Raw genomic sequence first — 20,953 nt, 5'->3', positions numbered from 1 at the left:
CTGTTTATTACTATTGCCTCAAGCTCGATGCGTCCATGCAATCTGTGTATTACTATTGCCTCAAGCTCGATGCATCCATGCAATCTATGTATTACTATTGCCTCAAGCTCGATGCGCCCATGCAATCTGTTTATTACTATTGCCTCAAGCTCGATGCGTCCATGCAATCTGTGTATTACTATTGCCTCAAGCTCGATGCGCCCATGCAATCTGTGTATTACTATTGCCTCAAGCTCGATGCGTCCATGCAATCTGTGTATTACCATTGCCTCAAGCTCGATGCGCCCATGCAATCTGTTTATTACTATTGCCTCAAGCTCGATGCGTCCATGCAATCTGTGTATTACTATTGCCTCAAGCTCGATGCGCCCATGCAATCTGTGTATTACTATTGCCTCAAGCTCGATGCGTCCATGCAGTCTGTGTATTACTATTGCCTCAAGCTCGATGCGTCCATGCAATCTGTGTATTACTATTGCCTCAGGCTCGATGCGCCCATGCAATATGTGTATTACTATTGCCTCAAGCTCGATGCGCCCATGCAATTTGTTTGTTACTATTGCCTCAGGCTCGATGCGTCCATGCAATCTGTGTTTTACCATTGCCTCAAGCTCGATGCGCCCATGCAATCCGTTTATTACTATTGCTTCAAGCTCGATGCGTCCATGCAATCTGTGTATTACCATTGCCTCAAGCTCGATGCGCCCATGCAGTCTGTGTATTACTATTGCCTCAAGCTCGATGCGCCCATGCAATCTGTGTATTACTATTGCCTCAAGCTCGATGCGTCCATGCAATCTGTGTATTACCATTGCCTCAAGCTCGATGCGCCCATGCAATCCGTTTGTTACTATTGCTTCAAGCTCGATGCGTCCATGCAATCTGTGTATTACCATTGCCTCAAGCTCGATGCGTCCATGCAATCTGTGTATTACCATTGCCTCAAGCTCGATGCGTCCATTCAGTCTGTGTATTACTATTGCCTCAAGCTCGATGCGTCCATGCAATCTGTGTATTACTATTGCCTCAGGCTCGATGCGCCCATGCAATCTGTGTATTACTATTGCCTCAAGCTCGATGCGCCCATGCAATCTGTTTGTTACTATTGCCTCAGGCTCGATGCGCCCATGCAATCTGTGTATTACTATTGCCTCAAGCTCGATGCGCCCATGCAATATGTATATTACTATTGCCCCAACCGAACTGAAGTTCGAGAAACTCTCAGGAGTAAAGCCGCCAAAAACGCGGTTTACCAACAGTGTACATGTACAGCTTTTCCCATGTTGATAAGAAGAAGAAAAACAAATGAGAAATACCCGAGCTGACTGTTCCATCCTTTCCCACCTGCCGCATGACCATTGGATGGGCAGTCTGTACATGTAATGGCCAGAGATGACGACACACGTTGATTGTACACATGGATATAACAATATGCTACTTGTGTTTTCAGTATATCTGTGAGCGTCATTTCCAGAGGATCGCTGGGCAGAGTCTGTTCACAGGGCTGAGAGCCACTACTCACTTCGGCAGACCCAAGTTTGAGGATTTCCTCGCATCTCTGGCCCATGAACATGAAACGGTAAGGGAGGGGTTGCAGTAAAACTTGAAGAAGTAGTGATCAGAGAGGTATTAGCAGCAGTAGTGGTGGTAGAAGTAGTCCTGTAAATTGTGTTTGTAGTAGTACGTGCTGTTGTGTTAGTAACAGTATCAGTTGTGGAACTAATAACTACAGCGGGTCTAACTTAATCATGTAATATGAGTAATGATAGTAGCTGTAGTAGCAAGCTGTAGGTTTAAGAGTAGTAGTAGTTCTTAGGAGTAGTAGTAGAAGCAGCAGCAATAGCAGTTGTAATAATAGTAGTAGCAATAGTAGCTGTAGTGGTAGTAGCATTAGTAGGTGTAATAGTAGTAGCTGTAGCCCAGTGAAGGCTGCGTATACCTATTTTGCCGATCACAATATATGCCGCATTATCTCCCCTGTTCTCACGTTACAGGCTCAGAGTATCGGAGTGTTCAGCTGTGGTCCCCCGCCAATGACGCTGAGCGTTGAGTCCGCGTGTAGCAGCCTCAACAAGCTGGATGGGCCAACTTACGTCCACCATTATGAAAACTTCTAAACAACGCCATGACAAAACTTCTTTTTTGTACAGTATATATAAACCCCAATTACCCACACCTTCCCCGATACCACATGCCACATACCTTCAATGTAACATGTTTAGGGTTGCCACGCTTGTGTTGGTGCGACGACCCACGTACATAATATGACTCAATATTAAGGCTGTATATGATTTTCTTTCATCAGAGTGTAATCATGTGTGTCAATGTCTGCATGTTTGTTTTCAGTACTCTATGTACACGATGTTTTGGTCTTGAGCCAGTCACAACAAGCGTGTGTATGTTGGACGAGAAAGTAGAAGATGTATTGGTTGGTTGGATTGGCAAACAATGTTGCATAGGATAACTGCAGGATAACTGCATGTATCAACACCCATGTCCCTAGTCATGGCTCGAGTTCGCACTCTTATCCGTCTATAACCGCTTGTCACACATACTTATGCTCATATTTCTGATTCAGAAATGTAACTGCGATGTTCATTCTGTTCCACCCACTCACTAACTAAAGTAAGATAGGAATTTCCAAAATTGTGAAATGCCGATGCTTCGATTGCGGTAGGAAACCATAGGTTATTTTTGTGCACTGTGATATACTAAATCACATTTATACATTTCCATACCCCAGGTGCAACACAGTTGACAGACACAGATTAACATTTAGTATTTCCAACCATGCGAACACGTCTACCAGATGTCCATCCAAACTTGACACTGCAACTTGTTACACTAAACATGTTTTTGCTAACTCAGTTGAGGATCATTTGAGGGCGTGAAAAATTCTTTCATTTGTTTAAATCACTTGGAAAAAACACACATATCATTTATGAGAGTCCACAATTGTCCGATTCTCGCGCACCGAGTGGATTGATGTCTTTGGGTCCAAACAACGGTCTGGTCGGCCATTTGACCGAAGAGTCATGAAAGGACCCACGAGAAACAAATATGAAATATGAAACAAAATTAATCACATCACATGTATATATATTCCGCTTCATAGATTGTTCTATGCGCTGGTGTTAATGTTGGCCAGACGTCCCGACCGACCGACCGACCGACCGACCGACCGCCATGTGTTAGGGATGGATGGATGGTGTATAGTCAACGTGTGGCTTCAATTGAAGCTGAGGCATCAAATGTGTTGTATCGACGTGTACAGGACGTGGCAGAATAGAGTCTTCTTCACTGAAATATCACGGTACACCAGAACAAAGTTCGGTCCTGGTTCTTTTCAGAAATATTCGTTATCCCTTCTTATCTGACAACGTAAAGTCTCGATGGGGAAACCCTGTTGCCATTGTGTTGATATCTTGAGATATATTTGTTCACAGAGACTTGACAATTCGTCATATAAAGGAACGACAGACATGGCATTACACCTGTTTGCTAACAAACACATAGTACTACTAAGTCTTCTATTCAGGCATGCAGTCACTGCAGACATACATAATTTACTTTTCAGTTTTCTCACAACTCGGTGTTTCGAGCGTTGCCGTTCTGCGCCACTCATCAGTTTAAGACAACAAATACAACGAGACAGAAACATTGTTTGCTTTCCTGTGCTTTATGTTTATATTGAAATAAATCTCATTGGACTTTCGTGTTCTTATTGTCACTTGTGTTTTGATTTTAGATTTCGGCGCACTAACCGTAATTGAATATGAAGCATGTTTTCCATTACTTTGAAATAATTCTATCTAACCTGCATTTTTCGATTGAGACTGTAGGTAACCACTGAGGTGGTGATTACACTGGGTAACATGGGATATAACCACTGAACAGTTGAATACACTGGGTAACATGTAATGTGACCACTGAGGTGGTGATTACACTGGGTGACATATGATGTGACCAGTAAGGAGATGATTAAAATTGGTAACATAGATCAAAACATTGATTACAGAATCGTCTCGTTTCCTGCTAGGTTCCGCCCTGTTGCGCAACTAACTGCGATAACCGGTCCAAAATTTTGACTAGCTGGATGCATAAATATTATTGAGTATGATTTGATACATCTAAGCACTTGCTTTTTGCAACACTACGCTCCTAATCCTTTCAAACACGTCGTACAGTACGTCATACTGAGGTGCTGATTACACTGGGTAACATGGGAAGTGATACTGAGGTGCTGATTACACTGGGCAACATGGGAGGTGATACTGAGATGCTGATTACACTGGGTAACATGGGAGGTGATACTGAGGTGGTGATTACACTGGGTAACATGGGAGAAGATACTGAGATGCTGATTACACTGGGTAACATGGGAGGTGATACTGAGGTGGTGATTACACTGGGTAACATGGGAGGTGATACTGAGGTGGTTATTACACTGGGTAACATGGGAGGTGATACTGAGGTGGTGATTACACTGGATAACATGGGAGGTGATACTGAGGTGGTGATTACACTGGGTAACATGGGAGGTGATACTGAGGTAGTGATTACACTGGGTAACATGGGAGAAGATACTGATGTGGTTATTACACTGGGTAACATGGGAGGTGATACTGAGGTGGTTATTACACTGGATAACATGGGAGGTGATACTGAGGTGCTGATTACACTGGATAACATGGGAGGTGATACTGAGGTGCTGATTACACTGGGTAACATGGGAGGTGATACTGAGGTGGTTATTACACTGGGTAACATGGGAGAAGATACTGAGGTGGTGATTACACTGGATAACATGGGAGAAGATACTGAGGTGGTGATTACACTGGATAACATGGGAGGTGATACTGAGGTGGTGATTACACTGGGTAACATGGGAGGTGATACTAAGGTAGTGATTACACTGGGTAACATGGGAGGTGATACTAAGGTAGTGATTACACTGGGTAACATGGGAGAAGATACTGAGGTGGTGATTACACTGGGTAACATGGGAGGTGATACTGAGGTGGTGATTACACTGGATAACATGGGAGGTGATACTGAGGTGGTGATTACACTGGGTAACATGGGAGAAGATACTGATGTGGTTATTACACTGGGTAACATGGGAGGTGATACTGATGTGGTGATTACACTGGGTAACATGGGAGGTGATACTGAGGTGGTGATTACACTGGATAACATGGGAGAAGATACTGATGTGGTTATTACACTGGGTAACATGGGTGAAGATACTGATGTGGTTATTACACTGGATAACATGGGAGGTGATACTGAGGTGGTGATTACACTGGATAACATGGGAGGTGATACTGAGGTGGTGATTACACTGGGTAACATGGGAGAAGATACTGAGGTGGTGATTACACTGGATAACATGGGAGGTGATACTGAGGTGGTTATTACACTGGGCAACATGGGAGGTGATACTGAGGTGGTGATTACACTGGGTAACATGGGAGAAGATACTGATGTGGTTATTACACTGGGTAACATGGGAAGTGATACTGAGGTGGTGATTACACTGGATAACATGGGAGGTGATACTAAGGTAGTGATTACACTGGGTAACATGGGAGGTGATACTGAGGTGGTTATTACACTGGGTAACATGGGAGAAGATACTGAGGTGGTGATTACACTGGATAACATGGGAGAAGATACTGAGGTGGTGATTACACTGGATAACATGGGAGGTGATACTGAGGTGGTGATTACACTGGGTAACATGGGAGGTGATACTAAGGTAGTGATTACACTGGGTAACATGGGAGGTGATACTAAGGTAGTGATTACACTGGGTAACATGGGAGAAGATACTGAGGTGGTGATTACACTGGGTAACATGGGAGGTGATACTGAGGTGGTGATTACACTGGATAACATGGGAGGTGATACTGAGGTGGTGATTACACTGGGTAACATGGGAGAAGATACTGATGTGGTTATTACACTGGGTAACATGGGAGGTGATACTGATGTGGTGATTACACTGGGTAACATGGGAGGTGATACTGAGGTGGTGATTACACTGGATAACATGGGAGAAGATACTGATGTGGTTATTACACTGGGTAACATGGGTGAAGATACTGATGTGGTTATTACACTGGATAACATGGGAGGTGATACTGAGGTGGTGATTACACTGGATAACATGGGAGGTGATACTGAGGTGGTGATTACACTGGGTAACATGGGAGAAGATACTGAGGTGGTGATTACACTGGATAACATGGGAGGTGATACTGAGGTGGTTATTACACTGGGTAACATGGGAGGTGATACTGAGGTGGTGATTACACTGGGTAACATGGGAGAAGATACTGATGTGGTTATTACACTGGGTAACATGGGAAGTGATACTGAGGTGGTGATTACACTGGATAACATGGGAGGTGATACTAAGGTAGTGATTACACTGGGTAACATGGGAGAAGATACTGATGTGGTTATTACACTGGGTAACATGGGAAGTGATACTGAGGTGGTGATTACACTGGGTAACATCGGAGGTGATACTAAGGTAGTGATTACACTGGGTAACATGGGAGGTCATACTGAGGTGCTGATTACACTGGGTAACATGGGAGGTGATACTGATGTGGTTATTACACTTGGTAACATGGGAGGTGATATTAAGGTAGTGATTACACTGGGTAACATGGGAGAAGATACTGAGGTGGTTATTACACTGGGTAACATGGGAGGTGATACTAAGGTAGTGATTACACTGGGTAACATCGGAGGTGATACTAAGGTAGTGATTACACTGGGTAACATGGGAGAAGATACTGATGTGGTGATTACACTGGGTAACATGGGAGGTGATACTGAGATGCTGATTACACTGGGTAACATGGGAGGTGATACTGAGGTGGTGATTACACTGGGTAACATGGGAGGTGATACTGAGGTGGTTATTACACTGGGTAACATGGGAGGTGATACTGAGGTGGTGATTACACTGGGTAACATGGGAGAAGATACTGAGATGCTGATTACACTGGGTAACATGGGAGGTGATACTGAGGTGGTGATTACACTGGGTAACATGGGAGGTGATACTGAGGTGGTGATTACACTGGGTAACATCGGAGGTGATACTGAGGTAGTGATTACACTGGGTAACATGGGAGGTGATACTGAGGTAGTGATTACACTGGGTAACATGGGAGAAGATACTGAGATGCTGATTACACTGGGTAACATGGGAGGTGATACTGAGGTAGTGATTACACTGGGTAACATGGGAGGTGATACTGAGGTAGTGATTACACTGGGTAACATGGGAGGTGATACTGATGTGGTGATTACACTGGGTACCATCGGAGGTGATACTGAGGTAGTGATTACACTGGGTAACATGGGAGGTGATACTGAGGTAGTGATTACACTGGGTAACATGGGAGGTGATACTGAGGTGCTGATTACACTGGGTAACATGGGAGGTGATACTGAGGTGGTGATTACACTGGGTAACATGGGAGGTGATATTAAGGTAGTGATTACACTGGGTAACATGGGAGGTGATACTGAGGTGGTGATGACACTGGGTAACATCGGTGGAAACCACTGAGGCAATGACTGGTGTATGTGGGTGGGGAATTAACTCATACAGAGAACGCATTGTCTGAGCACGCGTCGGACTGGAAGTCAGCAAGTGACAGCTGCTCCTCACATTATGACGTGGTAGTTACTCAGTACATTGTGACACTGACGTCAGATTGTGGTAGTTACTCAGTACATTGTGACACTGACGTCAGATAGTGGTAGTTACTCAGTACATTGTGACACTGACGTCAGATAGTGGTAGTTACTCAGTACATTGTGACATTGACGTCAGATAGTGGTAGTTACTCAGTACATTGTGACATTGACGTCAGATAGTGGTAGTTACTCAGTACATTGTGACATTGACGTCAGATAGTGGTAGTTACTCAGTACATTGTGACTCTGATCATGACGTCAGATAGTCGATACAGTATGACGCTCAAGTCAAGCATTGATACTTACCTTTAACTAAGCAGCCTTAACGATGTTAAATAATTTGGGTTTTAACCCTATGTGTGACAATAAAATGTTAAAATGTAAACAGTGAAAAGTCTAAGTCGTGTGAACTATATTTATTTGTATGATCTGAAAACAGACACCTGAGATATGATAAATGGTCAAACAGAGCAAACTTTTACATATGAAGAACAATGGCATGTGTCATTTTCTTGATATCTGAAAAGCAATACACTACTGACTTAACCTTACAACCAGCGTACATTCATATCGAAATCCAAGCTTTGATCACGTGAAACGTCATAATTTGGAGACGTTCGTTTGTCCCTCAGATGACAGAGCATACATCCAAATGCTTGACAATGAAGGGATATTCCGTTATTCTTGTGTAGGGTTGGCGTGAAATGGCATATTCTGTAGCAACAGAGTGTTTCAGTTCATCAAACGTGTAACAAGAATAATGTCGTCAGAGCAATTTAGTCCAGATCTTTTTCGCGTGTGATTTTCATTATAATCCTGAATCATTTCAAATTTTCTTGTTATTATATGTTGTTGTTTTACGGGGTTATTTTAAAATTACGTAGAAACACGCTTGCAAAATATTTTTTCGTATTTTTATTATTAGCTTGTGTGAAAAACGCAGGTTTCTGCGTTAACGCGAACACTTGCGGAGCATCATTACGTAATCTATTTTTCGACTTAATATTCATGAGAGATCTAAAATACTCACAACCACATACATTACATGAACTGCAATAGAAAAGATACATTGAATGGATATAGAATGACATGATTAACTAGAATATATTTATGAACTTCCTTTACTACATGATCGGCAATCGCCAGTGTGTAACAGCATGTCGGTATGTTACTTTATCGGATTTACATATATGTGTTTCACTGGCTACATTTGTCCTCTATATCGTTAATGTTCACATTAAGGGATTGAGCCGATAGATCTACCTCGCTCACCTCTATCACTGTTCTCATCCAGCTTGGGTCCAAATTGATATTGGGCAAATACCAATAACATGACAACGACATCGGCATTTTTTCAGTCATTTATATAACTACGAGACGAAATCTACGCAAACACACAACCTTGCTTTAAGTGCAACGTTAAAAAGGAATTTCTTTATGTACATATTTCGTCACCACATATTATTTACAACAGAAAACACAATGACTCTAAATTATGAAAATAGGCCATATGCTATACACATACATGGTTTTAATTTCTCTATATAAGAAGTCAATGATTAAATGCACGGTCACGATGGTACTCCCTTACGAATACAAAAGTGAAAGGCAGTTCCTTAAAATCACAAGCAGCTTTGACTCAACTATGTCTAATGAGACGATACATAATACCTGATATGATGCCTTCCTTCAGGCTGTTTTCAGTATTCCCCAGAGTGGGCACGTGCTCAAACTGCCATGTAATTTCCCCACCGGGGTCAGTGAGTGTTGACAAGCCGTTCATGCCACCCCAGGCACGCACTGAGCCCTCAATGAGCACTGTGATGGTGTACCTCTCATTCGCAATCAGGGGAACAGGTTTTGTCATGGTAATTTCTAGCTGTTCGTCCCCAGCCTGTACCTCTTCGTCCACGTGATGGATGCCCACCCTGGCGTTCTCAGCGTTGCGAATAACCAGGGTAACGTAGTACTTTGTACTATTTGAAATGACGTCATTCTGGACGTCAAGTAAGGATTTAAAGTACGATAAGACACCAGTGGTGATATTTGCTGGAGCGTACAACATCACTCCCATGAAAATAACAGGCTTGTCGCAGACAATGTACAGAGCATCTTTGACCTTACTCAATGGATACCCAAACCCTCCTTGAACCAGACGTTGTACTCTGTATGTGATTTCTTCCGTGTCGCGGGGCTTCCCGATGAAGGGTTCAATATTGGATCTAGGCGAGATGTAGCGTTCTAATATCTTCACCTTTTCACCATCTGTCAGAATGCCATCTCCAACCAGCTCCACGAATACAGACTGAGCCATGAGGGAGAACCTGATTTTATACAGCGTTTGACCGAGCACTTCTCTAATGTCGACAGCACTATGCGTCTTCCCTTGTCTATTGCATTCTGCCTTGGCCCATGCGACAACGGCTTTGAAGATGACGTCCTCGCTTGCCTTGAGGTCGTCCATGCCCAGCAGCATGTCCAGGTTTTGATGGGAGAGGCAAGTGAAGCCACCCGATTGTAATACAAGGACAGCGTCCCTCTTTATTACCTTGAAGGCCTTCTCCTGTAGTTGTTTCATATCGAACAGACAAGCTTGCTCCAGCAAGGTGCAGGCGTTTTCAGCCGTGATAGAACACTGGCAGTATTCAAAGACTTCCTGTTCTAAAGACTTGACACAGTACTTCTTGGAGCAGTAGAGCAAGTTAAGGGCATTGTCCGCAGACAATGAGATGACCCCAGTGTATAGGTACCTGCAAACGATATAGACACACTGACCAACAATTTCACATCTACACTTGGCCAAAAATTTCACATCTCCCCTTTCAGAACACAGAGACACATTGGCCAAAAATTTCACATCTACACTTTCAGAACACAGAGACACATTGGCTTACAATTTCACATCTACACCTTCAGCACACAAAGACACATTGACTAACAGTTTCACATCTACACTTTCATGACACAGAGACACACTGGCCAACAATTTCATATCTACACCTTCAGGGCAGAGATAAATGACCAAAAATTTCATATCTCCACCTTCAGAACTTGTAAACACTTTAACCGTTAAACTTTGGAAAAAACAAATGAATGCTGAAAGGAAATTTACCACTTGATTTACACGAAAGTTTAAATGCAACAGAGGATATGTTGCTTTGTAAAAATATATTGGACATTACAAAACTTGGACCATGTTAGTTGTCTTGCCCTCTCACGACACATTCAGCGGTCAGTTTTCAGACGCAAGGTATGACTTCAGACCGGACCGTGCTGCTCAGGACAACATTCTTTTATATACTAGAGATTATGAGAGACAAAGGTTGAGAGTAGCGTCTCGGGTAAAATGGTACCTTAGGAACTCTCTGAAGATGTTAGGCTGTATATCTGTAATCTTCACCTCCTTCTTTTCTGCGATACTACCACAAAACATGGCAAAAAACACACAGCTGCGACTTGCGAGCATGAACTTATGTGCCAGGATTGTCTCCATTTCCTTCCCGACGACAAAGGTGACATCAGACAGAGTTTCGCTGTCCAGCATCATCAGGTTGGTCTGAATAAAATCCTTCCCCGACTGCCAGTCATCAACAAAGCCAGTTGTATCTTCATCAGCCTCGCTGTCGGTGAGAGACAGCGTCGACGGTGACTCCTCTGCCATGGTTGCTGTTCACGGAGAAAAAATAGCATGAATGCTTTGTGAAAGCTTCTGCCAGAGTACTACATGTTTTGAGTTTACATGTTTACAAGCACACCCAAGTGTACAGACGTAGGGTTGCGGTTCAGCCACGTGTCAGACAGGCGTGCCTTGCTCCTTCAACCAGCATATATTAACATGTTACATGGGAGACATGTATGATGGGCTACAAGTTTTCTCCGGGCCTCACAGCGTAATACAGGAGGACATTCCATATTATTCAGCATTAAGTACAGAAATGATCATTTGTTCATTCATATGAACGTTGTACGACACGTATTTCAACCTTGACTCACCTGGCGTTTTTGTGGTTGCAATGCGTATATCCTGCACACCAGTATAATCACCGGTGTAGCCGTGCAAAGCTTACATATTCAGTTTCAGTTGAAAGCATGCTGCGCTGCAGGTTGCGGTGTCAGACAAGAGGCACCCCAAATCTTGTGTCACTTTAACCGTTTCTATATATATATAGAGAGAGAGCGGTGTGCCAGGCCCCTAGATGAGAACACAGTTAAGCATACCTAGTATGGCTGGCCGGGATATGTCGTTCGACCCGCATCACTGCCGGCCGTCAATATATCCAAACTTTAACCTACTTTCCTTTCAAATGCTCCAATAATGTGCAATACATGCTGTTGCATATGTCATAAACATTCTTTTCATGACTGAATAGTTATTTTTAATCTACATATAACTTCAGTTGCTCACGTGCAAATCATAAGTGACAGGCGTTGAGATATTATCGTTCAGTGCTATCTTGGCTTGGACGTGCAGTAAAATGATCTCATTTGGTTCGAAAGATATGTGTTGCTCGTTGAACAGTGTGATGACTCAGACGATATTCAACACAGACCTTCATGTGTATTCCAAAACAAACCTCTACATACTGTGTTCAGAGCATTACACAAGCTGTGGAACTGTGATAACACATAAAGTGTTCTCAGAACTACACATACAGTTTTCTAACACACTATGCACAGTGTTATCAACCCTATCACAGTATTCACAGCCCTACACACAGTGTTCTCAGCGCTACACACAATGTTCTCAGCCCTATACACAGTGTTCTCAGCGCTACACACAATGTTCTGAGCCCCACATACAATGTTCTCAGCCCTACACACAGTGTTCTCAGCCCTACACACAATGTTCTCAGCGCTACACACAGTGTCCTCAGTCTTACACACAGTGTTCTCAGTCCTACACACAGTGTTCTCAGTCATACACACAATATTCTCAGCCCTACACACAGTGTTCTAAGCACTACACACAGTGTTCTCAGCCCTACACACAATGTTCTCAGCCCTACATACAATGTTCTCAGCCCTACACACAGTGTCCTCAGTCTTACACACAATGTTCTCAGCCCACATACAATGTTCTCAGCCCTACACACAGTGTCCTCAGTCTTACACACAGTGTTCTCAGTCCTACACACAATATTCTCAGCCCTACACACAGTGTCCTCAGTCTTACACACAGTCTTACATACAATGTTCTCAGCCCTACACACAGTGTCCTCAGTCTTACACACAATGTTCTCAGCCCCACATACAATGTTCTCAGCCCTACACACAGTGTCCTCAGTCTTACACACAGTGTCCTCAGGCCTACATACAATATTCTCAGCCCTACACACAATGTTCTCAGCCCTACACACAGTGTTCTAAGCACTACACACAGTGTCCTCAGCGCTACACACAGTGTCCTCAGTCTTACACACAGTGTTCTCAGTCCTACACACAATATTCTCAGCCCTACACACAATGTTCTCAGCCCTAAACACAGTGTTCTAAGCACTACACACAGTGTCCTCAGCGCTACACACAGTGTCCTCAGTCTTACACACAGTGTTCTCAGTCCTACACACAGTGTTCTCAGTCCTACACACAATATTCTCAGCCCTACACACGGTGTTTTAAGCACTACACACAATGTTCTCAGCCCTACACACAATGTTCTGAGCCCCACATACAATGTTCTCAGCCCTACACACAGTGTCCTCAGTCTTGCACACAGTGTTCTCAGTCCTACACACAATATTCTCAGCCCTACACACAGTGTTCTAAGCACTACACACAGTGTTCTCAGCCCTACACACAATGTTCTCAGCCCTACATACAATGTTCTCAGCCCTACACACAGTGTCCTCAGTCTTACACACAATGTTCTCAGCCCCACATACAATGTTCTCAGCCCTACACACAGTGTCCTCAGTCTTACACACAGTGTTCTAAGTCCTACACACAATATTCTCAGCCCTACACACAATGTTCTCAGCCCTACACACAGTGTCCTCAGTCTTACACACAGTGTTCTCAGTCCTACACACAGTGTTCTCAGTCCTACACACAATATTCTCAGCCCTACACACAGTGTTCCCAACCCTTCACACAGTGTTCTCAACCCTTCACACAGTGTTCTCGGCCCTACACATAGTGTCCTAAGCACTACACACAGTGTTATCAGCCCTACACGCAATGTTCTCAGCCCTACACACAGTGTCCTCAGTCTTAAATACACTGTTCTCACTCCTACACACAATGTTCTCAGCCCTACACACAGTGTTCCAAGCATTACCAGCAGTCTCCTCAGCCGTTCTCATGGCGTTCACAGCACTACACTCGGTGTTTACAGCGTTACGCAATGGGTTTGCCTACACACATGCCTACATGTTCTGTTGTGTTCCATTATGAAATGTTTATCATAACGAGCGCTGTATGCCGTGTTTTGTATAATGGACCCAAGTATCTCATGTTTGACTTGCGGGCCCGAGTATCTGTTGTTGGTTCTAACTGATTCCTACCGCCTCACGTTAGTTCTAACGGGTTCTCGGTATTTGATGTTTGTCCCACTGGTTCTAACGTGTGTCAGTATCTGTTTTAGGCATGTTTTCCATGTGCTTTTCGGAATTGTGTACTGAAACACATGAACGTTCAAGAAGACACACACACAGAAGACATTAAAAGCCTTTATTTCCGCAAAAAGTAGACGTGCTCTTTGTGACAGTAGTCGCTCACTTTGTGAGCCACATCTGATATTACATGAAAAAGCAATACAGCTGGTGGTGACGCATCTCCTGGGAGTTATGCCAACTCATGATGTTCCAGGTATGAGGTAGAACTTAAATATACGTTTTGGCCACGTGTTTTCACGATACGTTGTCAAATAGAATAGAATAAATAGATAGTACAGAGACGTACATACAAGAATACTGATACTTCATTAACGTACCTTTGTTATTGAAATGTGTTTCTTCGTTATCTGAACACATCAGATTAAATTACTCATTCTTTTAAGTTACTCCATTGTATTAAGTAAGGCTAATATAGAGCATTAACGACAATATATTCATTTGCAGCAACACAGATACTCTCCGTGGAGCGATGTCTTATAATGCATACATCCTGTTTGTAAACATCTCAAATGTAAGGGAAGTGTGTCCACATACAGATATGTAAAATAAAATGTATGACTGTTCAACACCAAATAGTCTACACAACATTATATATATATAATATAATGTATATATATATATATACCCTGGTCAACTCATGGCAGCATTTCATTAACAAATATTACTCTTTCACTTTTAGAGTATGGCCCTTTCTCCCCTACAAACGTTTAATTTGAGTAGGATTTGTCAGTGTTGTATCGCGTAGAACCCGTAACTAAATACGCCATGGCTGCGAGAGTTAGGGTTCATTGCAAGAGTACCTGACACCCTGGATGTCAGATAGTGGGGAAAACTGTTCCCAAATATACCACCTGGTGTCATTCCGAAATATCCGTCGAAGGCATGTCTCTGGGGACATGGTGTCAAAACTTCACCTGCAACTTACATGCAGTTGTCACTTTCTAATTATATGTAAAAACCAACAACATTTTAACACATTCGATGAATAACAACCCCGCCTCTACGAAGACAAACGTTTAAGAATGACGATTGGCGGTTTCGTCCACTGCCCACACTTTTTTACCCTATTTTAAAGGTACATCTTGATGAGGGTCCGAAAGTTACGTCACCTTCTAATGGCCAGTTCTTTCTTGACTATTTCCTTACTTCTCAGGTTTATATACTTCAAGGGCACCAATCTGTCTTGCGATGTCAATCTGTCTTGCGATGTCAATCTGTCTTGCGATGTCAATCTGTCTTGAGATGTCAATCTGTCTTGCGATGTCAATCTGTCTTGAGATATCAGTCTGTTTTGCGATGTCAATCTGTCTTGAGATGTCAATCTGTCTTGAGATGTCAATCTGACTTTTTCGGTTTGTTAGACATCCGGCTCAGACATCATATCTGCTTAACTGAAGGAGCAAATCCTTCTAATCCATTTACAGTAATAAGTTAGTTGTTCACATGCACGACATTTCGTTACGTAAACCAAATAGATGTATCGACAGTACCGGACATGACAGACCACTATGTCAGTGATTGTTTGCACAGTTTTAAGGAGAAGCCTAGACAGGTAAACATCCTATATTCCTGCCTCCACCTTACTCATGCTTGAAGTTTCGTTTGGAACATTCATCATTCACAACATTCGGTTATATTTGAATACGCCAGAAACAAAAGTGTGAAGAAGAAGAAAGGTCAGTCACTCAATAGAACATACAGTGGACAGACTCATAGCATCATTACAAAGTTTTCCTCGCGATGCCAAGGAGTCCGGACGGGTCCCCATCCTGTCTTTGTGGCTCAAATCTTTATACCAGTGAATCTAGACGGGTTGGTCGACTTCTTACAGACTGATTCACGAACCGATGTTTCAGATAATGTTCAAGGATTGCAGTAGCCCGTAAGTATTCCCATTAAAGCTTATTATGCTGCGCACTTCGTCACTTAGTACCAGTTGTTTGGATCCTTCAGTAGCAAATACCTGTCACTCAACAGTAAAATGGGAACAACATTGTGCAGTGACCACACAAACTACACCTAGCAGTGCAGCAGATAGGAACTGGGTGCTGGCAGCTTAACAACACTACGGAATAGTACATGGTTTGTACACACGCTTCGTGGATGTCGTGTAGAGATAACGTTTTGATTGTTATTAGACTAAATGTACGGACCAAGCTGAAGTGAAACACACCACACATGAATAATTAATGCAGTTTAGACTCACATACAAAGCAGTCACCAATGTCGGTGGCATTACGAGTCGATGCGTGCCACGCTATATGTTGATGGTGTGTAACGATATATGTTGATGAGTTGATCAGATTAATGCATATGCCCTGACAAAAACAACACGATCCACACAGAGATGATGACCATTACCCGCCCACAGACTGTCACCTGACGAACAATATCTAATAGCAACAACTGTCGACCGCACCATGTGCAAATGTCGATGTTTCCATCATCAGCATCATGAAGCTGGCAGGTATAGCGAAACACTATGTTCACAAAACACTCACCTGAATTTTTATGAAAGTAGCTACAATTCTTGAAGCCGATATGAAATAACGGTAAGACTAAGATGCCCAAGTTGGAGATTTTCCACCTGGTGTGTCCAACTGCTGCAGCACGTAACTACCTGCTGTCTTTTACATAAACAAAATACATCAGTTCCAAAAAGTACATGAACCAGAAAAATATCACCGACTAGGTCCTAGCTGAATTCCAGTTTGGCCATGTTGTGAGTATGTACAGTGGTAAGAAACACGTCAACTTTAATAAAATAATGCTGCATCCAAGGAAGAAGATCCATGAGAAAAATAATTATCTTTGAAACAGGAACTAAATAATCGCACTTGAGTCACGGTCAAAGACTTGAACAACAGGCTCTCAATTTCAAGTAAATATTATACTGTGAACATGAGTTCACATGTATTTATGGGAGAACCTGTATGTAAAATGATTGAAAAATGAGGATGATTCGGGTACAGATTGACTCATATGATCTAAACATATTAGATCTTGCTCTTAGTCGTAAAGCCTGACAATAATCACCAAGGAGTATCGTTAATCGTAACAAAGCTGAATCATTAATCATCTCCAAGGAGAGTTACTAAAGATCACCTAAGAGCGTCAGCGATTATAACCTATGAGAATCATTAATCGTCACCTAGGAGTGTCACTTATGATCACCTAGGAGAGTCATTTACCATCACCAAAGAGAGTCACTAAAGGTCACCTAGGAGAGTCACTAAAGGTCACCTAGGAGAGACACTGATGATCACTAAGGAGAGTCACTAAAGGTCACCCAGGAGAGTCGCTAAAGGTCCCCTAAGAGAGCCACTAATCATCACCATGGAGAGTCTCTAAAGGTCACCTAGGAGAACTATGGTTCGTCAGCATGGAAAGTCGCTAAATATCATGTAGGAGAATGACTAATCGTTAATTTAATTCGTTTTATCAAAAGATCATTTCATATTTCAGTCAATTTGTAGAATGTGCGTTGTTGGTCAGTCTGCAACATGAACCAGTCTATAATATGAATATCTTTAAATGATTTGTGAGAGAACTTTACACGCTGCTATACATTTTCACACACATACCGTTACACTGGGTATAAAACATAATATAACGGTACATGTAGTGCACCCATATATAAAATTATATAGTATACATTCTTTACCGTGTTATAGTGTAACATGGATGCCGTTAATGTTGTGCGCATTTTATACAATCTTTGCAGGCTGGGCAACATGTAAAGTCCTGCGCCCCGTTCCTCAAAGCGACAGTGGCGCTAAGGTGATTGTAGTCTGTCGTAGTGCTACGGTTGCTTTGAGAATCGAGGCCCTGGTCTGCACATCAGCATTACACAACAAGAAATCACAGCTTGAGGCAGAAATAGGCAAATAAGATACAAAAGAGAAAATATATTGTTAGATAGATAAATTACAAAACAGTTAAATCATTGCATAAATGCTCAAAATTGCTGCTGTGATTGTTGAGTGACCCGCCCTGCCCATGTGGCTTGCACAACAACGAAGTATGTGAGGAGCCTCGGATGAAACTCGCACCCACAGGAGCAGCACTATAATATCACCGTGATTTACTCTGGCTGCACCTACACAGAACACAGCTGGAAGCAAAGCAGGTCTTGGTAAAGTAGGTCACGTTCAAACAATGTCAAATCAGCAACAATGCTCTGAGCAAAGGTTCGCCATACACTACGTAGGCAAGAGTTGTGACCTCTCACTTAATATCACTGGTGTGTAAATGATAGTATTGACGCATCACTTGAAGCAGCTTCTTCACGGCTCCACAATAAAGTGCATCCCAGATATATAGCCCTCTGTAACGCTGTTATAGAAGGAACTATTGGAGTTATGGGAAATCTTCCATGTCACGTCCCCGTCTGCATCATGCACCTCAGAAAACCCGTTCATGATGCCCCAGTACCTGCTTGGCCCCTTGATGGTGACACTCACGCTGTAGTTGGTGTCAGGGTGGAGGAGGATAGACGTGGGCAGCATCACTTTGAACTGATCATCTCCCGTGGAGATCTCGCGGTCACAACAGTGATGAAGGATCACCTTCTGCTCCTTGTCTTCTATGGAAATGAGTACGGAGAGTGTTCCGCTTCCGGATCTGGTGGGTGCGAACAACAGAAATGTCAGCAGCTTGACCGTTTTACTGCATGACACCGTAATGGCATCTGTCACTGGATTGGCTCCGGTCCACCTGCCGCGGGATCCGAATCTTTCGATTGATCGAATAGGCTTCAATGAGTTTCTTTTCTTTGTGCAGAATGGTTCGACGGGAAGTTCCGTCAAAGTAAAATGTTCCAATATTTTCACTTTTTCACTATCCGTCAACACCCCTGTACCTCTAGCCTTCTCGACAAATAGTTTCTGACTCATTAATGGGAACCGTACAAGATACAATGATTGACCTAATACAGTTCGCTTTTCAGCAGGAGTTACTTCCCTTTCTTGTCGCTTACATTCGGCCTCCGCCCATTGGATGGCAGCACCGAAGATAAGGTCCTCTTCCGCCTTAAGGTCATCGTTAGCAAGAATCCTGTCCAAACACTCGTGACTCAGTTCCAGGAAGCTCTCGGACAGGAGAACCTGCTTTGCCTCACGCTTGATAACATCCATAGCTTTCTCCTGGAGCCCCTCCTCGTCAAACAGACACGCCTGCTGGAGGATGGTACACGCATTATCAGCAGTCAGTGACATCTCGCAGAACTGGAGGCACCGCTGCTCTAAGCTCCTGACATTGTACTTCTTGGAGGAGTACAACAGACCAATCACGTTGTCTGGTGTGATGGTGACGTCATTCGTGTACAAGAACCTAGAGAGATATGTGGACTATATGACAAGGAGAAAGTCCAAACAGCTTCCTTTACATATATATGATCAAATATAGCGATCAACATGCTACACATGCCACGTAACCGTAGAACGTTCCCACGGTATGTGAGATGAGTCAGTGCAGTCTCAAGAATATTTATGAGTATGGAATTTGCATTAGCCGAAAATTAGTCAGGTGGATAATTACGCCAGATCGGGAAGTCGTGTATCAACAACAGACCAGCAATTCATTTAGATGAGTAAATTGGTTACATTTCTAATCATTGAAACGTACCACACTGGTGTGCCATCTCCAACATATTATTCGGATTCAATTCAAATATATTTTGAAAGAAATCACGAGTGTAAATCTTTACGGTTTGTCTGTAAATGGTACAGCTGAATGCATGTTCTGTTGCGTGCAGGTATTACCTGATGAGACTCCTGAAGATGGCCGGATCTATGTCGGGGATCTCCACCTCCTTCTTCTCCGGCATGGGGCCACACAACATCCTGTTGAATACACAGCTACGACTCACTAAGATATATTTATGAGCTTTGACGGTCTCGCGTTCCTCACCAACACGGAAGCTGAGGTCAGTGAGGGACTCCGTCTCTAGCATGTGAAGATTGGTTTCCGAGAAGTCTTTACCCGACTGCCAGTCATCCACGTAGCCCGACTTATGCCGACGTCGTGTTTTGTGTGATGCTTGTGTCGACTTGGACGGCGAAGGTGTTGACATGATTCAGCTGTCAGTGGCAGCCTCTCTGGAAGAAGAAGAAGAAAAAATGAAACACAACAGTTAAAACATCTTTAAAAACATCCGACACAACATCTAATACAACATATCGTACAACAAGCGAAACAACATCAGACAAAACATAATACACAATGTCTAACGCATAATTCGACACAACTAAACAGTATCCGTCCTATCATCCGTCGCAACCTGCAGCACATTCGTCACAACAATCGACAAAACATAGAGCACAACAACCGACATATTATAGATCCCAACCACCCCCACTTTCTCCAAGAGAACAACGGACACAACGACTGTCATAACTCCAACATAACCACCAGCAAACCAGTAGACACAACCACCGTCACACCCTGTTACACAATCACCGTCACACCCTGCTACACAACCACCCTCACACCTTGCTACACAACCACCCTCACACCCTGCTACACAAGCACCCTCACACCGTGCTTATACAACCACCGTCACAACCTCCAAAACAACCTCCAACATAACCTCCAAAACAACCTCCAACGCAACC

At 43.1% G+C, this 20,953-nt stretch overlaps 3 protein-coding genes across 4 annotated transcripts in view; 1 reads left to right on the top strand and 2 right to left on the bottom strand.

Moving 5' to 3' along the window:
* Window positions 1-3,714, top strand: part of LOC137277291 (dual oxidase 2-like) — a 50,399-nt gene extending 46,685 nt beyond the window's left edge. The window contains exons 31-32 of the mRNA XM_067808951.1: window positions 1,451-1,579; window positions 1,995-3,714. Coding sequence (XP_067665052.1) covers window positions 1,451-1,579; window positions 1,995-2,117 — 252 coding nt within the window. The 3' untranslated portion in view covers window positions 2,118-3,714. The remainder of the gene's footprint in view (window positions 1-1,450; window positions 1,580-1,994) is intronic.
* A 4,412-nt stretch (window positions 3,715-8,126) lies between these two features.
* On the bottom strand, window positions 8,127-11,985 carry LOC137277289 (BTB/POZ domain-containing protein 3-like). Of its 2 annotated transcripts, XM_067808948.1 has the most exons (3): window positions 11,719-11,985; window positions 11,079-11,391; window positions 8,127-10,475 (listed from the first exon to the last, which is right to left on the bottom strand). In XM_067808948.1, exons 2-3 carry the CDS (start codon window positions 11,384-11,386, stop codon window positions 9,365-9,367), a joined length of 1,419 nt encoding a protein of 472 aa, XP_067665049.1. In that variant the 5' UTR covers window positions 11,387-11,391; window positions 11,719-11,985; the 3' UTR covers window positions 8,127-9,364. The 2 variants fall into 2 exon arrangements, with proteins under 2 accessions (XP_067665049.1, XP_067665050.1); XM_067808949.1 differs by lacking the exon at window positions 11,719-11,985 and having other exon boundaries at window positions 11,079-11,620.
* A 5,093-nt stretch (window positions 11,986-17,078) lies between these two features.
* On the bottom strand, window positions 17,079-20,437 carry LOC137279143 (BTB/POZ domain-containing protein 3-like). Its single transcript, XM_067811619.1, has 2 exons — window positions 20,102-20,437; window positions 17,079-19,670 (listed from the first exon to the last, which is right to left on the bottom strand). The coding sequence occupies exons 1-2, from the start codon at window positions 20,410-20,412 to the stop codon at window positions 18,626-18,628; spliced, it is 1,356 nt and encodes a 451-aa protein (XP_067667720.1). The 5' UTR covers window positions 20,413-20,437; the 3' UTR covers window positions 17,079-18,625.
* Window positions 20,438-20,953: the final 516 nt, after the last annotated feature.

The sequence above is a fragment of the Haliotis asinina genome, chromosome 3 (assembly GCF_037392515.1).
Source record: "Haliotis asinina isolate JCU_RB_2024 chromosome 3, JCU_Hal_asi_v2, whole genome shotgun sequence".
Lineage (NCBI taxonomy): Eukaryota > Metazoa > Mollusca > Gastropoda > Lepetellida > Haliotidae > Haliotis > Haliotis asinina.
This window is presented reverse-complemented; position numbering and strand designations above follow the sequence as displayed.